The 27,040-nt window shown below is 37.5% G+C and overlaps 2 protein-coding genes across 5 annotated transcripts in view; one reads left to right on the top strand and one right to left on the bottom strand.

The window, feature by feature from the left end:
• Positions 1 to 27,040, bottom strand: part of epha4b (eph receptor A4b) — a 179,083-nt gene that overhangs the window by 141,526 nt on the left and 10,517 nt on the right. The window lies entirely within an intron of this gene.
• LOC125251708 (ladderlectin-like) lies at positions 5 to 25,976 on the top strand. Of its 4 annotated transcripts, XM_048164792.1 has the most exons (8): positions 15 to 138; positions 2,635 to 2,719; positions 7,071 to 7,187; positions 24,225 to 24,292; positions 24,526 to 24,620; positions 25,106 to 25,231; positions 25,393 to 25,504; positions 25,727 to 25,976. In XM_048164792.1, the coding sequence occupies exons 3-8, from the start codon at positions 7,132 to 7,134 to the stop codon at positions 25,792 to 25,794; spliced, it is 525 nt and encodes a 174-aa protein (XP_048020749.1). In that variant the 5' UTR covers positions 15 to 138; positions 2,635 to 2,719; positions 7,071 to 7,131; the 3' UTR covers positions 25,795 to 25,976. The 4 variants fall into 4 exon arrangements, with proteins under 4 accessions (XP_048020748.1, XP_048020749.1, XP_048020750.1 ...); XM_048164791.1 differs by lacking the exon at positions 2,635 to 2,719 and having other exon boundaries at positions 5 to 138; XM_048164793.1 differs by lacking the exons at positions 15 to 138; positions 2,635 to 2,719 and adding an exon at positions 6,981 to 6,997.

Below are 27,040 nucleotides of genomic sequence, written 5' to 3'. Positions count from 1 at the left end.
GACTGCGGGAGGCGCGCGGGTGCTTTTAAAGGCGCGAGCCCGATAAAGATCTCAACCGCCACAGAAACTGAAGGAAGCGCAGAGACGATGACAGCTGCCAAATTTCATTTTAGAGTGGCTTTAAACTGCTTAATCAAGGTAATTTTACTCGTAGCGACACTTTGTTTGATAGTTTAAGTTTTTGTGAGTAAGCTAGCTATATTAGGCGGGAGAGAGAAAACGTCTCGTAGCTGTTCGGCTAATTTAAGTGATTCTCATAATAAAAAAATAGATCAATTATTGTACCAATACCTTTAAAAAGCTAAGACAGTACGACATATTGGTCATGAAGGCTTTTGAAAAAGAGATAAAAGAGTATAGTTGGCGGTTGCTGGGCCGTTACAGTTATCATATCGAGGCTTAGATTATGCAAAACTGTTTTAGCTAAATGCTCTTTGTTGTCATCTGGAAAATAGTGCGGCTTTTGTTTGTGGACTTCTCGTCTGCATTTAATTTTCTGCAAAACGTTCATTTTAATCATGGTTTAGTCTCATGGATCATTAATTTTTTGATAGACAGGTTAATGGGGTTTTATCAGACATAGTTAACATTTCTATAGGGTGAAGTCAGCTAAAATGGGACAAATAAGCTTGTTGGTGTAGTGCTCTATAAAGGATTAGTTCACTTTCAAATTAAAATGTCCTGATTATTTACTCACCCCCATGTCATCCAAGATGTCCATGTCTTTCTTTCTTCATTCGGAAAGAAATTAAGGTTTTTGATGAAAACATTCCAGGATTTTCTCCATATAGTGGACTTCACTGGCCTCCAAACGGTTGAAGGTCCAAATGTCAGTTTCAGTGCAGCTTCAAAGAGCTCTACATGATCCCAGACGAGGAATAAGAGTCTTATCTAGAGAAACCATCGGACATTTTCTAAAAAATATATAAATACAAATTATATAAGTTTTAACCATAAATGCTCATCTTGAACTAGCTCTCTTCTTCCTCTTCTCTATTAGAATTTCAGCAGTGTAGACGCTGTTAAGTGTATTACTGCCCTCCACAGGTCAAAGTTTGAACTAAACTGTCAAATACAATATGCTAGTGCAAGTATATAACAATTAGTTCAAACTTTGACCTGAGGAGGGCAGTAATACACTTAGCAGTGATGAGCATTGTTAAAATGTATATCTTTTTTTTTTTTTTTTTTTTTTTTTTTTGAAAATGACTGATGGTTTCTCTAGATTAGACTCTTATTCCTCGTCTGGGATCATGTAGAGCTCTTTGAAGCTGCACTGAAACTGACATTTGGACCTTCAATCCGTTGAACCCCAGTGAAGTCCACTATATGGAGAAAAATCCTGGAATGTTTTCATCAAAAACCTTAATTTCTTTCTTTTCGACTGAAGAAAGAAAGACATGGACATCTTGGATGACATGGAGGTGAGTAAATTATCAGGATATTTTAATTTGAAAGTGAACTATTCCTTTAAGAAAATAGAGATAATGGTGGGTGGTCTTGAAATGTTGCAATGACAGTCCTTAATTTGAATATCAACATTTGATTGGTCAAATATAAATAATGTGGGCGTGGTTACTACTCAAGTGCTGGAATGTCTGAGAAGTGCCTCTACATTTAGTTTAAGTATAAATTGTTTAGGTTTAAATTCAAATTCAAACAGTATTTCAATCTACAATAAACTTTTTTATTACATCTGTTCATGTGATAATTAAGTTTTATTTAGTGATGTGTAAGTTTATTCGTTTTTCTGTATTTCTATTTTAAAAAATATGTTGTTTTGTTACTGTCCCAAATTACCTTAACATGTTAGATAAAATGGGACCATAGCATTCAGGTAAAGTGGGACATCCTATTGAATAGAAGATAATACATTGCTTAATGGGAGAAGTTGTTTTGTTTTACAAAAAATCTCACAAAGCCATAGGCAAAAAGGGAAAAAAAATGGAAAACGTGTCAGCCAAACAGAAGAGAGAGGTATAATCAGTGGAGTGAAGGAAGAATGAAAGAGGCAATCAATGAGTACAGGGTAAGGCCAGGCAAGCCAGAAACCTAGATTTTGTTTTTTAGCCAGTTTTTTAGTCTTATTAAGTGCAACCATAATCAAAGTACTCTCTCAATAGTGCAAAAAGAGACCAAATTTTTCTTCAAGCATGATACAGAGCTAAGAGATGGTTATAACTGCACAGCCCAGCCTAAGATAGCTTTCATATCGGGAGATATTTGCATGCATCAGCGAGCCGCTTTCATAATGCAGGGTATTGAAATCATGTTTGTATGCGCGCTCGCATTTTACTTTTGCTTTTGATTCCGCAATCACACATACTCTGTGAATAAGGAGCGGCAGTGCTGAGCGCACATTCTACAAGATAAGACATCTGTCAGACACTTTAGGCTCTGTGTGCAGCGAATCCTCCGCCATGGTCTTGTCAGTCATCTCGTCACTTACTCTCGTCACGTGAACTCTGATTCCTGCTGCACTACGTACTCATGTTGGATGAGCTGGATGGGATTGAAGCGACCGTTATCCAACTGAATTAAATATTTTTTTTTTATTTCTATAAAAATCAAAACGACAGTGGAGGCATAATGTAAATGTAGCGGTGACATATTCTATCCTAATTTCACCCTCAGACTCTGTCATGGCAGCTTTTCACCTCGACGAGAAATCTTGTCATATGTTTATCTCGCCACTCTCCTAACAGAGAGTTATTCTCAGGTAATTTTACAATTCATTTGTTGAAAGTATCTTGTCTTTCTCTTTTATTTGTTGGTTTTCATCACTGTCTACAAAGAACAAAAAATGGTTGCAAGGTATTGTTAACATGTGCTCAAAAATGAGTATTCCCTTACAAAGTCTTACATTTTAGAAGAATTTGGGACTAATGTTCAGAAAGCATGCTGCATACGGACTAAGTATATAGAAGGCTACTCTAGGCAAGTACATGAACGCTGATTTTGTGCAGCTGCAGATGTTATTGAGTTATTATCCTATTCTTAACATTGCTAAATGACACTATATCAAGTAGGCAATAAGCACTATTCTCTTCTTCTGTGATCAGTATTGGAAATCACTCCCATCATTCACTACTACACCCTACACAAGTCTATAGTCCACTTGAAGGAGTGAATGAAATCAAATGAGACAATTTGGACACTGAAGGTGCATCCCAGTTTGTGTACTTATGCACTATACTCTGCAGTATAAATAATGCGAGTAGTGATTTCACACTGAAAATTCCAGAAAGAAAAAGTGCACTTTAAATACGCGGGTGATGCACTTATGTGGGTGGTGCATTATGGGTATGAGCCATTGAGTGTGCATCAGTTGTATACTAGTATATTTGTACACTATGGTTTTGGACATGTTTACAAATGGCGTCCCTTAAATCAGTGCACTAGATGAGATTTTGGACACAGCTTGCAAACTGCAGTAATGATCAAGTTGCCATGGCAGAGCAACAAATTCACACTTTTAAGTGTGTTTTCATACAGCTCATAATTAAAAACAAAACAAAAAAAAAAACAGCATGACTCAGAGGAAAAGTTATGGCATGCTGATGTGATTAATATTTGAATAATAATTAAAACTACTACATTAAAATCTTACTGGTTAATTCCCATCGCTAGTGTGCCACAACTGTTTCAAAACAAACTATTGTTAGAAAGAAAAAGAAAAAGGTCTCATATTAGTTTGGAAACCAACAAGATTCACGTAATTCTTATATTATTTGCTATAGTTATAAAGCTTTATGGCATGTTTACAAAAGCATTCAGAGTACAGACTACAGCAATCAGTCAGGCATGCTGAGTATGTAAAAACTGTGGTAAAAATTACTCTAAATTGCTTTTGTAATAGCAAAAATAACAGCAACTTCATTTACTCACCCTCATGTTGTTCCAAACCTGTCTGTGGAACATGAGCCAACATGATAAAACATGATATTATGAGAAATGTCTCAGTGTTATACAATGGACAGCAAACCTGTTAATGGATAGCAAAAAAAAAAAAAAAAGTCTTATTTTTGAAGAATTGTGATACTGTACAAACAATATTTAAAATTATCTTTTGTGTTCTGAAGGAAAAAAGAAATCAGACAGGTTTGAACTGACATGATGGTGGATAAATGATGACAGAGCTTTCTTTTATATGTGAACTTCCTTTTACAATAATCAAAAAAAAAAAAAAAAAAAAAAAACGCAAATCACAGAAAAAGTGCTTGAAGGCACATTATTGTAAAAATATACATTTTTAAACAATAGTTAAGTTAAATAAAACTACCCAGCAGGTTGGGTGAACATTTAACCCAATCGCTGGGTTAAAACAACCCAATCTCTGAGTTAAAACAACCCAATCGCATGGTTAAAACAACCCAGTCGCAGGGTTAAAACAACCCAGTCGCTGGGTTAAAACAATCCAATCGCTGAGTTAAAACAACCCAATCGCTGAGTTAAAACAACTCAGTCGCTGGGTTAAAACAATCCAATCGCAGGGTTAAAACAATCCAATCGCTGTGTTAAAAAAACCCAATCGCTGGGTTAAAACAACCCAATCGCAGGGTTAAAACAACTCAATCGCTGAGTTAAAAAACATCGCAGGGTTTAAACAACCAATCGCTGAGTTAAAACAACCCAATTGCTGAGTTAAAACAACCCAGTCGCTGGGTTAAAACAACTCAATCGCTGGGTTAAAACAACCCAATCGCAGGGTTTAAACAACTCAATCGCTGAGTTAAAACAACCCAATCGCAGGGTTAAAACAACTCAATCGCTGAGTTAAAACAACCCAATCGCAGGGTTTAAACAACTCAATCGCTGAGTTAAAACAACCCAATTGCTGAGTTAAAACAACCCAGTCGCTGAGTTAAAACAACCCAATTGCTGAGTTAAAACAACCCAGTCGCTGGGTTAAAACAATCCATTCGCTGGGTTAAAACAACCCAATCGCTGGGTTAAAACAATCCAATCGCTGTGTTAAAACAACCCAATCGCTGGGTTAAAACAACCCAATCGCAGGGTTAAAACAATCCAATCGCAGAGTTAAAACAACTCAATCGCTGAGTTAAAACAACCCAATCGCTGGGTTAAAACAACCCAATCGCAGGGTTAAAACAACCCAATCGCAGAGTTAAAACAACCCAATCGCTGGGTTAAAACAACCCAATCGCAGGGTTAAAACAATCCAATCGCATCGCTGAGTTAAAACAACCCAATCGCAGGGTTTAAACAACTCAATCGCTGAGTTAAAACAACCCAATTGCTGAGTTAAAACAACCCAGTCGCTGGGTTAAAACAATCCATTCGCTGGGTTAAAACAATCCAGTCGCAGGGTTAAAACAATCCAATCGCTGTGTTAAAAAAACCCAATCGCTGGGTTAAAACAACCCAATCGCAGGGTTAAAACAACTCAATCGCTGGGTTAAAACAACCCAATCGCAGGGTTTAAACAACTCAATCGCTGAGTTAAAACAACCCAATCGCAGGGTTAAAACAATCCAATCGCTGAGTTAAAACAACCCAATCGCAGGGTTAAAACAACCCAATCGCAGGGTTAAAACAATCCAATCGCTGAGTTAAAACAACCCAGTCGCTGAGTTAAAACAACCCAATCACTGGGTTAAAACAACCCAATCACTGGGTTAAAACAATCCAATCCACTGTGTTAAAACAACCCAATCGCTGAGTTAAAACAATCCAATCGCTGAGTTAAAACAACCCAGTCGCTGGGTTAAAACAATCCAATCACTGTGTTAAAACAACCCAATCGCTGAGTTTAAACAATCCAATCGCAGGGTTAAAAACAACCCAATCGCTGAGTTAAAACAACCCAATCGCTGAGTTAAAACAACCCAATCGCTGGGTTAAAACAACCCAATCGCTGGGTTAAAACAATCTGTGTTAAAACAATCCACTGTGTTAAAACAACCCAGTCGCTGAGTTAAAACAATCCAATCGCGATTAAAACAACCCAATCGCTGGGTTAAAACGTTAAAACAATCCAATCGCAGAGTTAAAACAACTCAATCGCTGAGTTAAAACAACTCAATCGCTGAGTTAAAACAACCCAATCGCTGGGTTAAAACAACCCAATCGCAGAGTTAAAACAACCCAATTGCTGGGTTTGTCTATGTTTAACCCAACGGGTTGTTTTTAACCCAGCATTTTTTAGGTTGAAGATTTTAAATCCAAAACTATCATTTAATAAATATATATAATATAAATATAAATATATAAATATAAAAATAAATATATAAATATAAACATTTGCAGGGTATAATTTGTAATGTTTGCCAGATCTGGAAGACATATCTGAAGACTGACCAGTGAAACCAGCATTACTTTATCCATTAGCTCTCTGCTCCAACTGGGATTTTGTAAGTGTCCAATTAAGACAGCAATTTACACCCCGTACAGGCTGCATGCCAATGACCTAATTTCCCCATGGGGTGAAATAAGAAAAGGTTTTTAGCAGGCTTCATTCATCTAGTAACAAAACTCTGTTTCGTCATGGCAACACTATCAATGACATGACAAGGCTCTCAGACTCCTAAACTCCCACCAACCCCCATCTGTGTGTGTGAGTGGGATGTCTTTACGACATGGTCACTGTAGATTGTGTACAGTAAAATGCAGTGTCAGCTTCTACTCTTAAAGAGAAACCGTCTAAGTCAAGGCAGAGTATATGAAATATGTCTGCAATATTACCCTTTTCTCTTTCATAAAACAAATGGCCATTAGAGGAGGATAGAGAGCTATTGTTAAGAGTTCTTCACAGAAACACAGTGCTGTGTTCAACACACACATACACAAAACCTTTCTTCTCAGACTAATTCATGTGCCATTTCTGCCATTCTGTGTCATTTTGAGGCACATCAAAGCTTAATGGTTGACTTTTTATCCAAAAGAAATGCTTCAGTCTCTACCTTTTTTTTTTTTGTCCCATTTCTAAAAGGATTGAACTCTGGTCACCTGCTCTCTCCCCCTTTCACCCTCAAAGGTCAGCCTGTTATAATGGCTTGGATTGAGGGCCAAATCCAACTCTTCATACTACAGATTGTTCTATTTTGCAGGTTGTGCTGTTGTGCAGATTCATTGCTGGAAGGAAGCTCACAACAACAACAAAAAAAAGGCATGTGCACATGGAACCGCAGAAGAAAGCAATCTGTTGACCTCGAAAACAAAGCAAGGTATGCAGATTCATTTCGCCTGTTACTTCACTCATAACATTCACATTTACACAAAACCATTCAAAATAGTGGCCAGTATGTTTTGTTTTTTTGTTTTTTTTTGGAAAGAAATTAATAATTTTATTCAGCAAGGAGGCATTTAATTGATCAAAAGTTAAATTTCTGTTTTCTGTTTCATATTCATTTGTTGTTCATTTGCACTTTCTATTCAATCAAAGAATCCTGAAAATATCCACAAAAATACTAAGCAGTTCAACTGTTTTCAAAAATGACAATAATAAAAAAAAGTTTTTTGAGCACCAAAAACCAAAAAATGGAAAAAAAAAAAAAAAAAAGGTTGAAAATGGACAAACCCAGTGATTGGGTTGTTTTAACCCAGCGGTTGGGTTAAATGTTTGCCCAATGTGCTGGGTAGTTTTACTTAACTTTTGTTTAAAAATGACTATATAGCTGGCTTAAAATGAACCCAAAATAGGGTACCAGATGTACCTAGGACTAAAGCTTACTAACTGACTAGCTGTTTTATTTAGTGTCCCAAAAATTGATTTGATTTAGTTAATACAAGTTAATTGAATAAATAAAATCTATTTATGACATTATTTTTGAAAGCATCCTCACTTTACAGCATTTTTACACACATGCCTAAAACTTTTCACAGTACTGTAGCTTTGCAGGTAGGTTTCTTCAAGCGTCTTCGGCTCTGTTTCCACCTGGTATTAAGATGCGTTTTGTCGATCAGATCACAAGTGGACGACACTAAATACATGTGTAAAACACTTAGAGCTTGTCCACTTTTGACTACTTCCAGAGGAAGTTGATTACGCATTTGACCGGATTGCTTTCATAGTGTAGACGCTCATGTGGTCGAATGTGTTCAAACATCTACTGACCTACTGCATAACATTATGGGAAGTGCTCTAGCCAGACGGGATTCAAACTTTGTCGGCTGAAGACCCAAGTTTGGTTTGAAGATGAAAAATGTACCAAGCACAATGTTCTCTCTCCATTCCTGATTTCTAACACACACTCACAGCGTTCGGCTGGTCTTGTCATATGTAAATGGCTTAAAAACATACATTTACCCACCTATAAACCCTCCTCTTGAAGAAGTCAGGACAGAAGTGGTTGAAAGTGGACAAAAGAGACAGATTTAAAAAAAAAAAAACAGGTATAAACGGGAATGTGTTTCCCTCATCTACTTGTGATCCGATCGAACAAAACGCATCTTAATACCAGCTGTAAACAGGGCCTTGGAGACATTGCCACAGTTCTTTTGGATTTAGTCTTCTGTGTCTTCATGTAATCCCAGGTGGACTCAATGGTGGTGAGATCAGATCATACCAGCTGTTGTCAGACTCCCGTGCGTACAAAAATCTCACTGGATTATTACAATTAAAGGGTTAGTTCACCCAAAACTGAAAATTTTGTCATTAATTACTCTCCCTCATGTCGTTCCACACCTGTAAGATCTTCTAGGGAACACAAATTAAGATATTTTTGATGAAATCCGAGAGGTTTACGACTCGTCAATATAATCAACACTTTCAAGGTCCAAAAAGCAACTAAAGACATTGTTAAAACAGTCATGTGACTACAGTTGTTCAACCTTAATGTTATGAAGAGACGAGAAAACAAAAATAACGACTTTATTCAACAATCTCTTCTATGTCATTATCCTTAAGCAGGTCATGCAGTAACACAGTGAAGCTTCAGTGTTTACGTCTGAATGGCGTCTCAGTCTTGGCCAAAACTGATCACGTGATCAGCACGACGCATGCATGTGACGCTGATGCAGGAGTTGGCCAATAATGAGTCATGCGCTGGATGTAAACAATGTATGAGAATGACACAGAACAGAAGATATTGTTGAATAAACTCATTATTTTTTGTTTTGTTTTTGCACACACAAAGTATTCTCGTCTCTTCATAACATTAAGGTTGAACCACTGCAGTCACATGACTGTTTTAACAATGTCTTTACCACATTTCTGGACCTTGAAAGTGTTGATTATATTGCTGTCTATGGATGTATACCTCTCGGATTTCATCAAAATATCTTAATTTGTGTTCTGAAGATGAACGAAGGTCTTACGGGTGTAGAACGACATGAGGGTGAGTAATTAATGACAGAAATTTCACTTTGGGGTGAACTAACCCTTTAATGCCAAAAGGAATGTTTGGAAATGTAAACTGATATTTCCTACTGACAAACTACAGCAGAATATATAAAACTATTATTAAACTACCAACATGCCTTTTACACAGTACTGTATAAATATATACTGTATATATTAGGAGTTGTGGACCCTGAAGTTACACCTGCCCCAAAAAGAGTTCAATCTTCAGCTGAAGCCACTGGTACTACAGGGCTCGCTGAAAGGGTCGTCTGCCATGCTGAATTCACCTAAAACTCTCACAGGCTTTTCAGAGCTACTCACTCGTGTGTTAATGTCTCTATTGTGGTGGAGCAAACATTTAATGGCCAGCAGTTTGGTGCTCGCATTTAGAGGAAAAGAAAGGCTTTTTATGAGGAGGAGGAGGGGGCACTGATCCAGAGACCCTCTGGACATCACAGGCCGCCAATGAGGGGAGGGCTGGACGAGGCTAATGGGCAAAGAAAGAGAGAGAAAGTTGAACAGCGTGGGGCCGTGTGCCTCGGGTTCCAAGATAGATAGTTTGAGCGTGAGGAACATAATGGAGGGAGGGAGAGTGATAGTCTGCTCATGAACGGAAGGAAGCAAATTGAGAGATTGGGGGAGGAGGTGTAGCCGTAGCGGAGAAAGTAACTCCCATGCAACTGCACCACATGGCATGCAGCGTGCAGCAGGTAATTCATCATGTCTGAGTTTGCAAGAGACTGCATACACAAAAGTGAGAGTGTGGGAAAGCCCAGGACAACAATGCACCCCATAAACACCCCCCATCTCCTAAGGAATCCCTCTCCCTGAGCCCAGAACTTCGCCTGCCACACTGTAAAGCAGACAGCCATTCATCGCATTCCAACAAGTGGAACGTGAAAGAGAATAAGAAGAACTTTGTGCATCCTAGATGCCAGTCACTATTTCACACTCTCTCTCTTTCTCTGTGCACCTAATGTCGTTGTCAGGGTTGTGATTACTTGATAAGACATGGAGATAAAAATCACTGAGATAGCCCTAGCCTTTTAAAGCTTTATCTGTTGGCCTTTTTTCCTAGAATAAGCTCTATTTCTGAGCTCTATGTCACTGTACTGTCTCTAGGAAGAAGAAAAAACAGACCCAGTCAGAAAGCTCCTGACATCTTTTCTTCTAAGAAAGCATTCACCGCAGATACGCACAAGCAGCTGCAGGACAATGCGATTTTAGTTTCGTACTGAACTCATTAATGCCTTGTGAAACAGGATATTTACTTCTCTGTTATTTATCTATAGAGATCTGAAGCAAACTTTTTTCAGCTACTTCTTGTAGGAAACCACAGCAATTTCCGGCATAGTTAGTGGGCTATGGGGGGGGGGGGGGGTTGTGGGCGGGGTTATTGCTTTGTGACTTTCTATCTGCGTTACTATATTGCTGAGTTACTTTAGCTGCATGCTGTTTGAATCTGGCCACCCTTCAGAGCCAGTTAATCTCAATGTCTATGTACTGTATTTGAGATCCACAAGCAATATTTCACTTTCAGGCACCAATATAGTGGTCTAGTGTATGAAAGCTTAACCAGTCTATCCATAATAGATCCTGAGACAGAGTAAGATCTAGTGCTCTTGACCCAGACTCACAAGGGAATATGAAACCTCTTCCTTCTCCATACAATAATCACACTGTCTGGATGCTGGAGGAGGGGGATGTATGGCTTTGCTTGCTGATACATGAAGTTTTGAACTCAATGTAGATCATGTTTAGCGTAATTTCTTTCAGAGCAGCAAGAACAAAACCCAACTTTAGTAACATTATGAGCACCAAACCTTTAGCATTACCATTAATATGACTAAATAATGGCCAGTCGTACAATGACACACATTCTAAACTAAAAAACAAGCAATGTAGGGATTGAAAAACAGGCATATCATGTGCCTTAATTTAATGAGAGGCCCGAGTTTATTTGTCTTTTAATTCATTAGTTTTGACAGCTCCTCTGAAAGGAACTCAATCTGTTAAGGGCTGTTCACACTAAGCACGCTAACTATAACAATAACTAACTATAAAGTTTTAATAATCTTTCTAATTCTATTAGAATAGGAGTCCACAACACAGCTATAATGATAATGACAGAAGAACAGCATCATTTTATATTTTAAAGCCATAAGAGGTTATTTGCACATGACGTCACAGGGTGGCGTGAAATGCACATGGAGGGCAGAAAGTGATTTTCTACATAAGGAAGCACTATGAAATGTCTGTTTTGCATCATTTATTGTTGCTCTAATCGATCAAACCAAGAAACCACAAGGAGCTTTTATCGTGTACCAGAAGTTGTTGTTCATCCGGGGGGGGAATGCAAGAAATTGACTGAAAAACACTGGAAAATGAAGCTTGTAATCCTGCGTCTGCGGTCGGGAGGGGCCGAGTCGGATAATGCTTGTGTGTGCAGTGACCACTTTGTCAAAAGTTAACTTGCATATGCAACCACTAACAAAAAAGTAGTATTCCTCCATAGTTTTGTATGCTTTCTTTGTTTTCTTGAGTAGAAGGATGTCCGTGCACAGTTGCATAAATCACCTTAAGTGTAATTTTCCTTAGTATAACATATGTTTTGGAAAACTTCACCATTAGTGTTACACGGAGTGAGCAGGTTCAATCCACCGGTCGCTGTCGTGAAACTCTTAGCAATTTAAGAAGAAAAACTTGAGGTGTTTTATGCAAGTTGCTTACAGTCTCGACGACAGGCAAATATTCCAATTCAGTAGAAAAATCTCTCCTCTTTATAATGTAATAAACACTTCCAACATATGTTGTGATTTTCTGTTTAATAGTGTTTAAGGACTTTTTCATCTCGTCCATTTTGCTTTTCACTTCCTGCCCTCCATTTGAATTTTGCGCATCAGAATCACATGATTGCAAACAAGCTATTTCTGAAACAAATTTCAGGGACCCCCTGGCATAGTGTTGTCACAATACTGGAATTTCCAACTTGAAAAATATCGATATTCAATACCCTTTTTGAGACCACGGGGAAAACTGCCATATATACCGCCATACAGATAATTTGTTATTATGTCATAATTTGGGTAATTTTGTTCTAATAGCTTATACACAGCACAGTGAGGCTTTATTTGAATCATTGAACTAGACTTATAAAAAAAAAAAAAAAATGTTAAAATTGTTGAGAATAAAGTCATTAAATTCTGAGAAAAAAAGTTGTTAAATTATTAGAACAAACTCGTAATTTAACGAATTTGTTCTCGTAATTTAACGACTTTTTTTTTTCTCATAATTTAATGACTATTCTCAACATTTTATCTTGACTTTTTTCTCGAAATTTAACAACATTTTTCTCACAATTGAACGAATTTGTTCTCGTAATTTAACGACTTTTTTCTCATAATTTAATGACTTTATTGTCAACATTTTATCTCGACTTTTTTTCTTGAAATTTAAAGGTCCCGTTCTTCGTGATCCCATGTTTCAAACTTTAGTTAGTTTGTAATATTGTTGTTACAGTATAATTAAAGGTCCCGTTCTTCGTGATCCCATGTTTCAAACTTTAGTTAGTGTGTAATATTGTTGTTACAGTATAATTAAAGGTCCCGTTCTTCGTGATCCCATGTTTCAAACTTTAGTTAGTGTGTAATGTTGTTGTTAGAGTATAAAATCTGTAAAATTTTAAAGCTCAAAGTTCAATGCCAAGCGAGATATTTTATTTAACAGAAGTCGCCTACATTGAACGGCCAGTTTGGACTACATCCCTCTACTTCCTTCTTTAATGACGTCACTAAAACAGTTTTTTGACTAACCTCCGCCCACAGGAATACACAAGAGTTGCGTTTGTAGAGTGTGTTTGTCGCCATGTCGTCGAAACGCTGTTATTTTCATCCCGCAGTCCAATCACCGGGTCTGATTCCGGCTCAAATTGATAGGGTAAAATTAAAGACATGTTTACAATAACACTGAGCGCGTGCATCTCCACGTTATGGTAAGAGGCGTGACCTTTCCGGGCAAGGAGCGCTAAACTGCTGTCGAATCACAACACAGGAACCGCTGGCACAATCAGAACTCGTTGCGTATTTCTGAAGGAGGAACTTCATAGAACAAGGAAGTCATCAGCCCGTTTTTATGACAGTGGAAACAGCGGTATACAGATAAGTAAATTATGTGAAAAATACTGTGTTTTTTTACACGCGAAACATGAACACATGTTATATTGCACACTATAAACACAATCAAAGCTTCAAAAAAACCACGAAAAACGGGACCTTTAAGATTTCTTTACTACCTTTCTGGGCTTGAAAGTGTCAGTTGTGTTGGCTGTCAATGGAGGCAAAGAAATCACTCAGATTTCATCAAACAGATCTTCATTTGTGTTCCGAAGATGAACAAACGCCTTACAGGTTTGGAACGACATGAGGGTGATGTTTCTTATATGTTTGCACTTAACCTACATTTTGATGGCTTATTGAATGTGTCCATTAACGTTTTGACATCAAATACAAAGAAAAACTGAACTGTTACAGTTTTTTGAACAATCTGATTTTTAATAGTGTCACTGTGCTAAATTCCATGGAAAAATACGTATTTCAAGAGAAAAAATTTCATTTTGGGGCTTATAAACTATCTACACCAAAAATGTATCTTGTTCTTTCTCTACACTGCCAGCATTAAACTGAGAGGAAATCCATGTGTGATTTGTCACCATTTCCACAGACTTAGACACCCAGGCACACAAGCCTCATCCCTAATGGACACTCTGCGCACGCTAAACAAATTAGGCCCGCGCATTACAGCTAGAGTGCTAGACAGAGAGAGATAAAGATGCTAAAGCTAATGGCTACCAACACTCTCTTCTAACACCATGATGGATAACCGTGGGTAACGTAGTTACAAAACCCCCCGGAGGCGCGATCGACAGGCAGCCCCGCAGCTAGACGTCAAAGGACATGCACATACCCGGAGTGAATGAGCGAATGCATTACGATCCATCAACGCTCAGACACCTTTAACACCATTACAGAGATGCTTTCACTTAACAGAGTCTAGACTAGGCAAAAACAAACTTATCATCTTCACCTATGGATGATGAAGAGACGGGCGCCTATATGCAACGACTGGCGTTATACGTTTAATGGTGTCCCGAGTCAATAAACACCAGGAGCCGATCGCACCCTATGAAGTTTTACTTTCTCCACAATTCAGTTTTAAATTTAAATTTTCCATTTTTAATAGTTTAATTCAGTTTTAATAATCAAAATGGATGTGTAATCAAATGAATTCATACAACTTATTTATTAATTATTAATTTATTAAACAATTTATTAATTTTAACAATAATAGGGCACTATAAAATGTTTTATTTTTTCAGAAGTTCTGTGTCTATTTTATTTTTTCTGGACTTTTTTGTGTTTATGGTTTAATACAAATAAATCAAAAATGGTCTTAATCAAATGAATGCATAAAACTTTAACAATTTTATCTTTTAAAATGGAATCAATTGAATTTTAAGCAATTTTTGCCAAACAAAATGATGCACAACAGAGGTTTACAGTTTGAATTAAGACATGGAGATAATATTCTGTAAAAATAATGTTTTAATAAACTGTATTATTGTTAATACTTTTAAGAAGCACACTCTAAAAAAATGCTGGGTTTAAAAATAACCCAAGTTGGGTTGAAAATGGACAAACCCAGTGATTGGGTTGTTTTAACCCAGTGGTTGGGTTAAATGTTTGCTCAACCTGCTGGGCAGTTTTCCTCTCGGTTAAAACAACCCAATGGCTGGGTTTGTCCATTTTCAACCCAACTTGGGTTATTTTTTTTAACCCAGCATTTTTTAGAGTGCACACTCTAAAAAATGCTGGGTTGTTTCAACCCAAATTTGGGTCAAATATGGACAAACCCAGCCATTGGGTTAAATTTTAAATGAAATTTTTAACCCAGTGGCTGGGTTTGTCCATATTTGACCCAAATTTGGGTTGAAACAACCCAGCGTTTTTAAGGTACTTTTGATTTATTCACTGAAATTTTCCCATTATGTGATATTCCATGTTATACAGTAAATTACAATTTTTATGACTTGATCCCACAATTCTGTCTGCAAGTTAATACTTAGACTAGTAGTGGCTTAAATATGCAATTTACTTTCTACTTATTTTTTCCTCTGCGTCACTAACTTTGCAAAAACACACACAAGCAAAAAAGCACATGAACCGCTTCACCGTTTGTATCACTCCATTTGCGGCGACTGTCATGGCGGTCAAGCAAATCCACCATATTTTTTTTACAAATACTTCTGTTATTGTGCCACAGGAATGTAGTTTTAAGAGTATTTTAGGCGAGAATGTAGTTATTTAGACCTCAAATATGTGACTTATATATAAACATAGCACCTATTTTATAATTTGTTTAGACACTTTCGCAGATGTGAGCTCCAGGCCGTCAGCGACCGTCGAACAGCTTCATCTCGGCCACTCTTTTGGGAATTTGCAGCTTTATGTAGATAGTTGTTAAACATGAGGTATAATTCATTTGGGGTATATCAAACGGGCAATCTTTGGTCTTATTAATCTATTACTTGTTCCAGCTGCAAATCGATTTGGGTTAAGGGGAAAATTAAGTTTCAGTTAAGTTAAAAGTTAGCTTTATATTTAGGTTATATTTAACTTAAATCCTGTACTAGAGCGCTGCTTTTTTACGTTTGAATGAATTGTTTGCTTGTGTTTATGTATTTTATAATGGGTATTGTTGTTAATTTAAATATTATTGTTAATAAACATTATTTTATGTAAATAATATGCCATATTTGGTATTAAGAAAGGTTCCATTAGTGATTTTGATATGGACCTCTGTGAAAGTTAATTATTACGCCTTTATATGGCTGCACAGACTATCTTTATGAGTGAGTCAGTTGCAAATTGAAAGGGACTGGTTGTGATTACTTACGGCCAAATCACAGCCGTGCTGATATACAGCCAAATCACACAGCTACTCGTGTGATATTGCTTATATATATAATATTAAATATTCTAAATTTATATTAATTATTTACGTATCATATTTCAGTGGCTGGATGAAACCCTACACATATGGCTTTGCATATTCACTCTCACCAAGTAAAATGATCATAAAATTGGCATTTTCAGTATTAATACAAAAACCTACAAGACTCCCACTGACACCATGAGAGGACTGCAACATAATTGTGTTAGTCAGATAAAGCTTGGTAACTGTAGCAATGGTGTTGGCAGTGATAAGGAAGAAGACGGGTGAAGCCCATTAGGACACACTTCCTTGGTGAGCGGGAGAGTGAATCTCTCACACATCAGTGGACCTTAATCAGATCTGGGGCCAGCACAGGGTCTCATCTGCACCTTTCATCTTTCTCTCTCCCGCTACCACTCCGACTGTCACTCCTTCATTCCAACCTTCAAATCTCTCTTATTTTTATGCTGATAAACGCACACATCGTTTGTTCTGTGCGCCGCTGGAGTAACTGGAGCCGTTGAGGGAGGATTCTATGATCCTTTGGCATGTCTGACAAAAGGAAACAAGAGTTAGAATTGCGAACGGAGAGGAAACCGGAGAAATGTGATGTGGTTTATTGGTAATGCTGTCATGTAAACAAACGCTGCATGCAGTTCGACGCACTGGCTCACTGCACAAAATCACTTTGATGTGTGGTTGGAAACACGATTGTTGAAAATTCCAGAATGTTCCAGCACATTCTTCAATTCCTCTTGGAACCTGTCATGGTCAGTAGGTTAACCAGCCATCTCTAAGCCCTGACCCGGCCTCAGACCTTGGCAGAGAGATCTGCTGAAAATCATCTGAAGACCCCCCCTGGGCTCATGCTGTGACTTCGGGGCACAATTATGGCCAATGTTTCCAAACACAGCACACGGTCCGTCATGAGTGAGTGAGGTTCACAGCATAATCTGCCCAACAGAGGGGCCCCTTTTCCAGGATGCAGGCCTTTGATTCCGACCTCATTTAACCCTGAAGGGTCGAGTGAGTTAGGTGGGGGATGGAATGGAAGCGAAGATATTTTTATGTTGAATGTAGGTTTATGTACATTATACAAAGTTTACACAAAGTTTCAAAAGGAAGTTCAGGAGGAGTTTGTTCATCTAGCCCATCAATCACAACACAAGTACCAAAGCGGCTGCTTACCGCACTCCCACCACCCCAACCCGACCCACTTTCATTTTTAATCTCTTCTAAACGTGAACTAACTTCAGTGCCATGCTTGTGCCTCCTCTTGGCAAACAGAAAGTTTATCTGTATATCTTTATAACACTTTCAATTGATGCATGAACTTAAGTTGGTTTCAGTCTTATTTAACCAATCATGCCCAGTTTGTTAGCTTGGGAAACCACAAATGTGATACAGTGCCTGTTCGACAGGGAGTTCCTCAGGGTTCAGTGTTGGGCCCAATTTTATTTAACATATAAATGCTTACACTTGGGCAGATTATCAGGAGATACAGTCTTGGGTATCACTGTTGGGTACATCACTAATAGCTCTGATGTCTATTGCTCATTAATAACTTTGTGTAGTAGTCTAGATGAGATCAGTATTTGGATGCAGAATAGCTTCCTGAAGCAGAACGGCTCTAAAACTGAATTGATGCAGATTGGTACAGTGGCAGCTACTCGTAAGGCCGATCAAATCAGATTCCAGCATGGTAATTCCCACTTCACAGGTGCGGAATCTTGGAGTTATTTTTGATCCACGGTTAACATTTGAAGCACACATAAAACACATCACCATCTTAGAAACATTGCTAGACTCAGACCTTTTCTCACTTTTGCTGACACAGAAAGGCTTATGCATGCTTTCATTACAACTAGGTTAGATTATTGTAAGGCCTTGATCTCTGGCCTTCCAGCTAAATAAGCTGGCTAGAGTATATTCAAAATTCTGCCGCTCGTGTGCTTACTCGTACTTCTCCTGGAGAACACATTACACCAGTGCTTGCACAGTTGCACTTGCTTCCCATTAATGCTCAAATTGATTTTAAAATTCAAATTTTAAAATATAAGGCACTACATGGGACTGCACCAGCATATCTTTGTGATCTTATTAGTTCTTATACTCCATCATGCTCTCTCCGTTCTGCTAGCTATGGAACGTGCTTCCTCTTAACATCAGAAACGCACCAATGTTGGGACAAAAAGTTGATCAAGACATTTATTCAAGGCTGTTTTTAATTAGTTGTTGTATTGTTCTTGTTTATTTTACTGTAGCACTTTTGGTTTAAGAAAAGTGAATTTATAACTAAAATGCATTATTATTATTATTCTGAACTGTCTGTTTTTAGCTCTCTCTTGCATAATTGTTACAAAGATACATTTAAAGTCTCTTTATTTAGATTTCTATTTAACCTAAGCCTGTTATTTGGGCATCCACATCCCTCTGTGTGAATCGGCTATAGATGAAGTTGGAGAATACCATTAAGAATAGCATGAATAGTTACCAGTGATGAACAAGTGGAGCGAGTGAAGTTGGTATCTCAAGTAATCATTTCTGGATCAGCTGTGGCTTTCAGTGGCTGTGAACCATGAAATCTGGGGCAGGCGCACAACAATTTAACTACTTATTGATTGTATGTTTCTGCACACTGTGAAGAGTCCAGACTACCATTGACAGCTGAGATACCACACTTTAAGTATTTCATAAAATCTTTTTTTTTTTTTAAATACAGACAAAATTACCAGGTTAAAGCTGCTGTCTGTAACTTTTTTGGTTAAAAATTATCTAGAATCAATTATTTAGCAAGTACTTAACCAGCCAGTGTACAAAACTCCCCAGCTTTAAATGAACACCCCTCAGTGTACATATGTGTCCAAAAGCTCTTATTAAGAATTAAGTTTAGTTTGAAGTCACCATGATGGTGATTAGTGTTTACTTTAGTTGGGCTCTTCACCCTTCACTTTTTAATATTAGTTTTTCTCTGGCTGCTCCAGCTTTGTGTTTGTAAAACACATTTGTTATGGCAAGAGAAAATATGATCTGGGCTGCGTTTCCCAAAAGCATTGTAAGTCTAAGTTGTTGATATTGTCAGCTTTGGCTTTCAGTGCTTTTAGGAAACGCATCACAGGCCATGATGGTTATGTTTTGATGATGACACAATCATTATGCATTGTCTGATTTATTGGTCTCCTGGCTATATAAATGTTTTGTTATTTTTTTAGCTTGAGATCTAGCAGTGCTTTTCTAATCTTAATTAAAAAACACACACACAGAGACATCAAGAATCAGCATATGAACCTCAACAATGGTGACAAACAAAGCGCATGATGGGAGCCAATCAAAATTCATACATGGCTCCCATCATGCATTGCAGCATGAATAAATTATGCAGCCGAATTGTCCTGTAATTTTCATTGATTGTTCCTGTTTGCTTTTATTTTGCTGTTGCAGTAGCTTGTTTTGTGATGTTCAGAGTTGATATGTTTGTCAGTATTTTATTTATTGTCACCGTTCTTGAGGATCATATGCTGATTCTTGATGTCTGTGTGTGTCTAAATACAGATGCTTCTATGCACAATGTATTATTGAAATTGTTCATATTGTTGTTGGATCTCAAGCTGTAAAATCACAGGGCTACAAATACCAATAATAAAGTTACACACAAAGCATATAGTCAGAGATTTGGATTCTGAATGAATCTCAGGTCATTACAGGATGATAATGTCATCATCAAAATATATTGTGACCAGATCACATTTTCTCTAGCTATTAAAAAAAAGTGCTTTACAAACACAAAGTTGAAGCAGACAGAAAAATTAATATTAAAAAGTAAAGGGTAAGGAACCCAACTAAAGCGAACACTGAATTCCATCATAGTGACATGAAACAAAACATTGCTTAAAACATTAACATCTGTTAATTCTCAATTAGAACTTTTGTAGATGTATGACAGAAATAAAGTCAAACTTAAGCGGAAGTACTGCAAAAATCGGAAGTCAGTTGTTGTTGATGTATCTCTCTTTTTTCACTGTTCTTGTTGTTTCTCTTTCCTTCAGTGATTCTGCTTATCAACATCAGGTATCACCACAAATGGTCAATCATCACTTAATTATTTCATTAACTTTAACACTTTCATTTTTAGTTTTAACAGTGTACACTGAGGGGTGTTAATTTAACACTGGGGATTTTGCTGTGTATCTCCTTACCTTAGCCCGATTCACAAAGGTAAGCTTGTAATAATGTTTTCTTTTAATTTGAGTGGTACTGGCACGTTTCCATGGAAAATATGAGTTTGCCTTTGCGGCATTATGTCATGTCTGTAAACATAAAGACATGGCAGGTGGCGGATCATTTGAAGACTTTTACGGCAGCTGTAATAAAAGCTTATAATTTTGATGGTAGTGTCACCAAAGGTGTCAAGGAACACACGATGAAGATGAAGATCAGGTATAACGCCTTTAATAATCCACTTAGAAGGCAATACAAACAAGATAAGTAAAAGAAACAGCTGCTATGTGGAAACGTGACCAGACAATGAGTGAATAAACACAGCAACTTCAATACACTGCGTTCCAAATTATTATGCAATTGACAAATCAGTAAGATTTCAGTACAATAAACATTCAGATTTTAGTTTTTCTAAGAAAATGTTTGTTTGTTTATTTATCCATGTCTTTTTAGATAACTGGTATCAATCTCAGACAAATTAATTTGCCAGGTCTATGGAAACCCTACTTAGAGGTTGTTCCACATTATTAAGCAAGTCACAGTTCTCATGCAATATGGGGAGGAAGAAAGATCTTTCTGAAGATGAAAAGCATGAAATGGTGCAATGTTGTGCATTGTGCAATATTGTCTGAAACTGAATGGAGATTATCGAATTATCATAAGATTTGTGAGTGATTTAGAGCACGGCAGAACTCGGTCAGATAAAGGCTTATTAATGAAAGTTCCTGTCAAAAAAAAATTATTGTATTAAAAGGGCAGCTTTAAAAAAAGCCAGTGTTGAGCAGCAAACAGGTATTTGAAGCTGCTGGTGTCTCTGGAGTCTTGAGAAGCTCTCCATGCAGGCTGGCAGTTGTGCGTAAAGATGCATTTTAGACACCACTAACCAAACCTCACAAAGAGAAACATTTACAGTGGGTGTAGAAATACATTTTCAAACAGTTTTATTGCTGTGGTGTTTTATTTGCAGCATGGGATAGTGCATAGTGCATTGTACAATAGTGCATTGTACTGTGCACTATCCTCCTTTTTATACCATAGCTGAAAATGGCCAGTTATGAACTTCACATATCTTGCAAAAGTCATTTTAATACCCTCCATCTCACTTCCCAATATTCCAGCCTAAATCATCACCCGCCAGTTCCTTGCTGACGTCACAGTCTTGTTTGAACATGGTGGCCATTCACCAACCATCCAGAAATCCATCCATTTAGACCATCCATTGTAGTATGGCATTAGTCAGTGAATAAAACTATTTAAAGATGAGTCTTCATGTATTTCTAAACCCACAGTAAATGTTTCTCTTTTTGAGGTTTGGTTTGGAGTGGCTGAAATGCATCTTTACGCACAACTGCCAGCCTGCATGGAGAGCTTCTCAAGACTCCAGAGACACCAGCAGCTTCAAATACCTGTTTGCTGCTCAACACTGGCTTTTTTATAGCTGCCCTTTTAATACAATTAATTGTTTTGACAGGAACTTTCATTAATAAGCCTTTATCTGACCGAGTTCTGCTGTGCTCTAAATCACTCACAAATCTTATGATAATTCGATAATCTCCATTCAGTTTCACACAATATTAGTTGTTTTCGTGCCTTTTGCACAACATTGCACCATTGCATGCTTTTCATCTTCAGAAAGATCTTTCTTCCTCCCCATATTGCATGAGAACTGTGACTTGCTTAATAATGTGGAACAACCTCTAAGTAGGGTTTCCATAGACCTGGCAAATTGTTTTGTCTGAGATTGATACCAGTTATCTAAAAAGACATGGATAAATAAACAAACAAACATTTTCTTAGAAAAACTAAAATCTGAATGTTTATTGTACAGAAATCTTACTGATTTGTCTCTTGCATAATAATTTGGAACACAGTGTAGAAAGGCAAATGGGGGTAATGATAACAAACACCTGTGATGATTAATGAATTACCATAGCAACTAAAAGTGTGGCGAGAAAATTGAACAAAGGAAGACATGTGACTAAAGAAATCAACTGAATGTCCATGAAAACTCATACCAACTGAACAAAACTGTGACAGAACTCCCCCCCTCCCGATAAGCGCGTCCTCGCCCCGTCGATAATTCAACCAGGGAGAGAGGGAGGGTGTCCTGGAGTTGTGACGGGTAAACAGGATGATGTGGGCAGGCCGTCAGGATGGTGGTTCAGGAAGCCATGGCGGTGCTGGTAGCTCAGGCAGTTCAGGGCACCATGGCGGATCAGGCAGTACAGGAAGTTCAGGGCGCCATGGTGGTGCAGCCTCCGTGGCCTTGGCCCAGACACCAGGCTTGGCCACTACGGCCACGGGTATATGGCCCCCCACAAAAAAAAATTCTCGGGAGGAGCTATGGGTTTCATGGCTGGAATGGACTCTGGAGCCGGCTCGCCTGCTGGAGCAGATTCTGGAGTGGGCTCACCAGCTGGAGTGGGCTCACCGGCTGGAGTGGGCTCATTGGCTGGAGTAGATGTGTCTTTCGCCGACACACATAAAAGTGCTGTGGCCATAATGACCAGCACTGCACTCTCCGAAGACTTAGAGGTTGGAATGGATTCAGGGACTGGAACTGGAGTAGACTCACACATATAAGCCCACACCTCAGTCAAACACATTGGGTGCATCTCAATCAGCTCCCTAGTTCAGCAGTCAGGGCATTGATCAGGGAGTCAGCCATTTTGAGGGCTGTCTCAATAGCAGAATCCTTCCAGGGCAATGAAACCTTTGCTCCCTAAAATGTCCCACAATGCACCATGAAAACCAGGGGGCGTCGGTGCTCAATATGCACCCTTAACGGAAGTTCTGAAGTGTGAAACTTAAATCACATGAGCCAACTCATAGCGCAATAGTTATTTTTAAAAATACAAACCATTATTTTAACATCGCTAGACAGGTAATGAACAATCTAGCTAACATTTATAATTTATTTAGGTATGAAATGTTGCACGTATATGTAACAAGCAAAGACTTTATCAAAATGTACTTTAAATAACATTACAAGTAATGTCAGAAAGATATCAGCTCTGCTTTTGTTCATAAATACCAGTAGTGATGTTGTATAATGAAGACGTTCTCACGTCGTTGGAAATAGAGTCATAAGTGTCCCAATGTGTAGTGAACCAGCATCCTTTACTGTCCTTACCAGTGCCTGAATTCGTGCACACGATATACTGATTCACGATACACTTAGGGTTGCAGCCTTTAGCCTCCTTGTTAGAGCATCCGACTCCCATGTGGACGTGCCCGGGTTCGCGTCCTGCTTGGAGCGGGCAGGTGCGAACTGGAGGGGCTACACTTACCTGTTAATACTATCTGCTTGTTTGCTTCAATAAAGTATATCCTTATTTCCACTGACCATCTGTCTAATTTTCCATTACATAGTTAACTTAACATTTCAATTTATATAGGCTTTTCTCAAACAATTCTCCATTATTTGGAATTTATTACACAAGTGTAGGCATGTCAAACAATCACATCCTGTATCGTCTATAAGCCTACATGAACTTGAGAATAAGTAAAGTATAAAAGCAGGGCTGTTTCTGGAACTTCACAAACTCTTCCTTCTAAATTCTAAAGGCAACAACCAAACCAAGGTGAGTTTTTGGACTAGAAACCTTTCTAAAGTATCTTTGTGCTTTGTCTTTAAAATACATTGAGAATCCACAGTGTGCAGCTTAAGAGTGCAGACATTTAACTTTTCCTGCTTGTTATTAATTTGTAGGTTCATCATGGCAATGCTGAGAGGTCTAATGCTTCTTTTCGTTATCTTCTCCATGGGAAATGCACAAGGTAACCAAAGCATTCAATTGTAAAAACCCATGCTATTCCACTTTACAAGCATTTTGGAATTGTACAAAACACCATTTACTAATATTTCCATGATTAATGAAGAATTTACAGTGTCAAAGTACAGATAATTTAGACACATAATTACACAAACATAAAATAAGCTACATAATAAAAATAAAAACATTCTTTGCTGTGAATATTACAAAGTCATAACATGTATGTACTGGATGCAGTTAATTTAGATGAAAAATGCCCCTTTGGATGGAAAAACTTTGGAGTCCGATGCTACAAGTACTTCTCTCAGTCGGCTGACTGGATCACAGCAGAGGTAATGTGTTAGTTACAACAAGCTGAATTGGTCACACTTTACATTAGGTGTCTTTAACTACATCAAATAAAGAGTCCGGTACAATGTACTTGTTGTGTTGTATTGCAAAACACTTTTGCTGGGATATGGGTATGGTTAGGGACAGTTTTGGTGGTATGGATTAAGATGTAAGGGAAGGTCAACAGTCTAATCAATGATTTAATTACAGCTGTAATTACATGCAGGTATTTAAAAAAACATGTACACAATAAGTGCACTTAATTAAATTTTTTATTTAAATGTTAGTACATAGCAGCCTAGTTAAAGACACTTAATGTAAAGTGGGAATGTTTTTTTTTTTTGTTTTTTTTTAAAGTAAACCTTTCTTTTCTGCAATACAGAAAACTGATACTGAGCAAATAATCGATCAGAGCAGACTTTGTTTAAAATTGAAAATAACTAAAATTGAAAATGACTTGTATCAACAAAAAAATCTGTCTCTTTAGAGAAGCTGCCAAAGTCTTGATGCAAATCTCGCATCTGTTCATCATAAACTGGAAAACGATTTTCTGCTGAGTCTGTTGCCTTCTTCTTCCTCACGTTCTTGGATTGGTGCTCATGATGGTATAAAAGTAAGTTAAACTGTTTGTCTTAAAGAAACCTTTTTGTTCATCTAGACTGAAATTTCTGCTTTAAACAGTAAATGCAAAGTTTCTAACGAAGATGGTTTAAAGCTGAACTTCTTCCTGAAGTCTGTAGTGCAATCTTTCTAATCACTCTCTTCATTCATTAGGATGGACAGTGGTTGTGGAGTGATGGATCTGTGTATGACTTTACCAACTGGTGCTCTAAAGAGCCTAACAATGACAAAGGTCAAGAGACCTGTCTGGAGCTCACCTATACCTGTGAGAATGCAGTCTGTTTTTTGAATTACAATTTACAATACTATTATTTCATATCACACAGCAGTGTTTCTCAAATGTTTTTCTGTTCACACCCTCCTTTAAACATGTTTTTTGTTTTTTTTTAATCTAATGTAATGTAACAAAGTGCTTTCAGTTAAACTTTCTATTTTATTCCACCACTATAATGATCAGAATAACTAATTTCTTTTTTCCACCCTACAGCTAACCGTTGCTGGAACGATTTGCCCAGTTCATTCAAAACGGGCTATATTTGTGCTATAGACCTGTGAGATCATGCATTCACGCTGCTCCAGAAATTACTTTGATTGTACACCTTCAGATCTTATCTGTACAAAAAAAAATGTTATTCTGAAATTGAACCTCATTTAAATCTTTTCAAAGCTTTAATTTTTACCCAATACCTTCTCTGAAACTCTTCTCTAATCAATAAAAGCATTGATACAGCAAATCATGCTGAGTCTGTTGCCTTCTTCTTCCACACGTTCTTGGATTGGTGCTCATGATGGTATAATAGTAAGTTAAACTGTGTGTCTTAAAGAAACCTTTTTGTTCATCTAGACTGAAATTTCTGCTTTAAACAGTAAATGCAAAGTTTCTAATGAAGATGGTTTAAAGCTGAACTTGATAAGAGGGCTGTCAATCGATTAAAAATTTTAATCTAATTAATTACATACTCTGTGATTAATTAATCTAAATTAATCGCATACATAATTTTTGCTGTGAAAGTATTAAATATTTCAATTCAAATGAATCAATGCAGGGTTTTTCCTGGGTCAAAAATGGTCTTTGGTGGTGGCAGACATGGTCATCCACACAAACAGTAAAAAGTGCCCTACCCACGTGATCTGTGAGCCCGATACAGACAATAAAGTACCCGTCACTCTCACTGTAATTCTTTCTTTCCCTCTTTGCAAAAAAAAAAAAAAGTGATTTCATAGCTTTGTAAGAGAAGATGCTTTTTTGCTAAATCTGAAAAGTGTTAAAAAGTAGCATTTAGAAGTTATATTAACTAATAATATAATTTTCTACCATATACAATTGAATGCACCTAGCTAACAACAACTTGCTTTGTTCTGGTTTCACCTCACTCCAGTCTAAAACTGATTTCATAGGTAGACCTAATTTACTACACATTGTCATTTAACCCTCTGGAGTCTGAGGCTGATTTGGGGCCTGGAGAAGTTTTGACATGCCCTGACATTTGTGCCTTTTTCAGTTGTTCATAAACATATTACTGGAAAAAGTGTCATTACACTGTATTCAGCACAAACTAGGCTACAATAATATGTGAGGAACATGTATGTACATGTTTGTGTTTTTGAAGGAATAACATTTATGCGTGGTTATTGAAAAAACAAAAAACTTAAGTCACTGAAATAAGGCCAAAAAAAGTATAGTAAATCTGTGTTTACAATACTTTAGGGTATTGGAGGTTGTAAACTAGAGTTTTTGCTTCAAAATTATGTAAAAATTATGCTGCCTACTCCTTCATATAAAACAATATATTGATTTAGT

The sequence above is a fragment of the Megalobrama amblycephala genome, linkage group LG17 (assembly GCF_018812025.1).
Source record: "Megalobrama amblycephala isolate DHTTF-2021 linkage group LG17, ASM1881202v1, whole genome shotgun sequence".
NCBI lineage: Eukaryota > Metazoa > Chordata > Actinopteri > Cypriniformes > Xenocyprididae > Megalobrama > Megalobrama amblycephala.
This window is presented reverse-complemented; position numbering and strand designations above follow the sequence as displayed.

What these genes read in the sequence shown, in the direction of transcription:
- LOC125251708 (XM_048164791.1), top strand. Translation starts at nt 7,132, where the DNA reads ATGTGCACATGGAACCGCAGAAGAAAGCAATCTGTTGACCTCGAAAAC. An exon ending in CTGACTGGATCACAGCAGAG is followed by an intron (nt 24,621 to 25,105) that starts GTAATGTGTTAG and finishes CTGTCTCTTTAG; the next exon opens with AGAAGCTGCCAAAGTCTTGA. An exon ending in GTGCTCATGATGGTATAAAA is followed by an intron (nt 25,232 to 25,392) that starts GTAAGTTAAACT and finishes TTCATTCATTAG; the next exon opens with GATGGACAGTGGTTGTGGAG.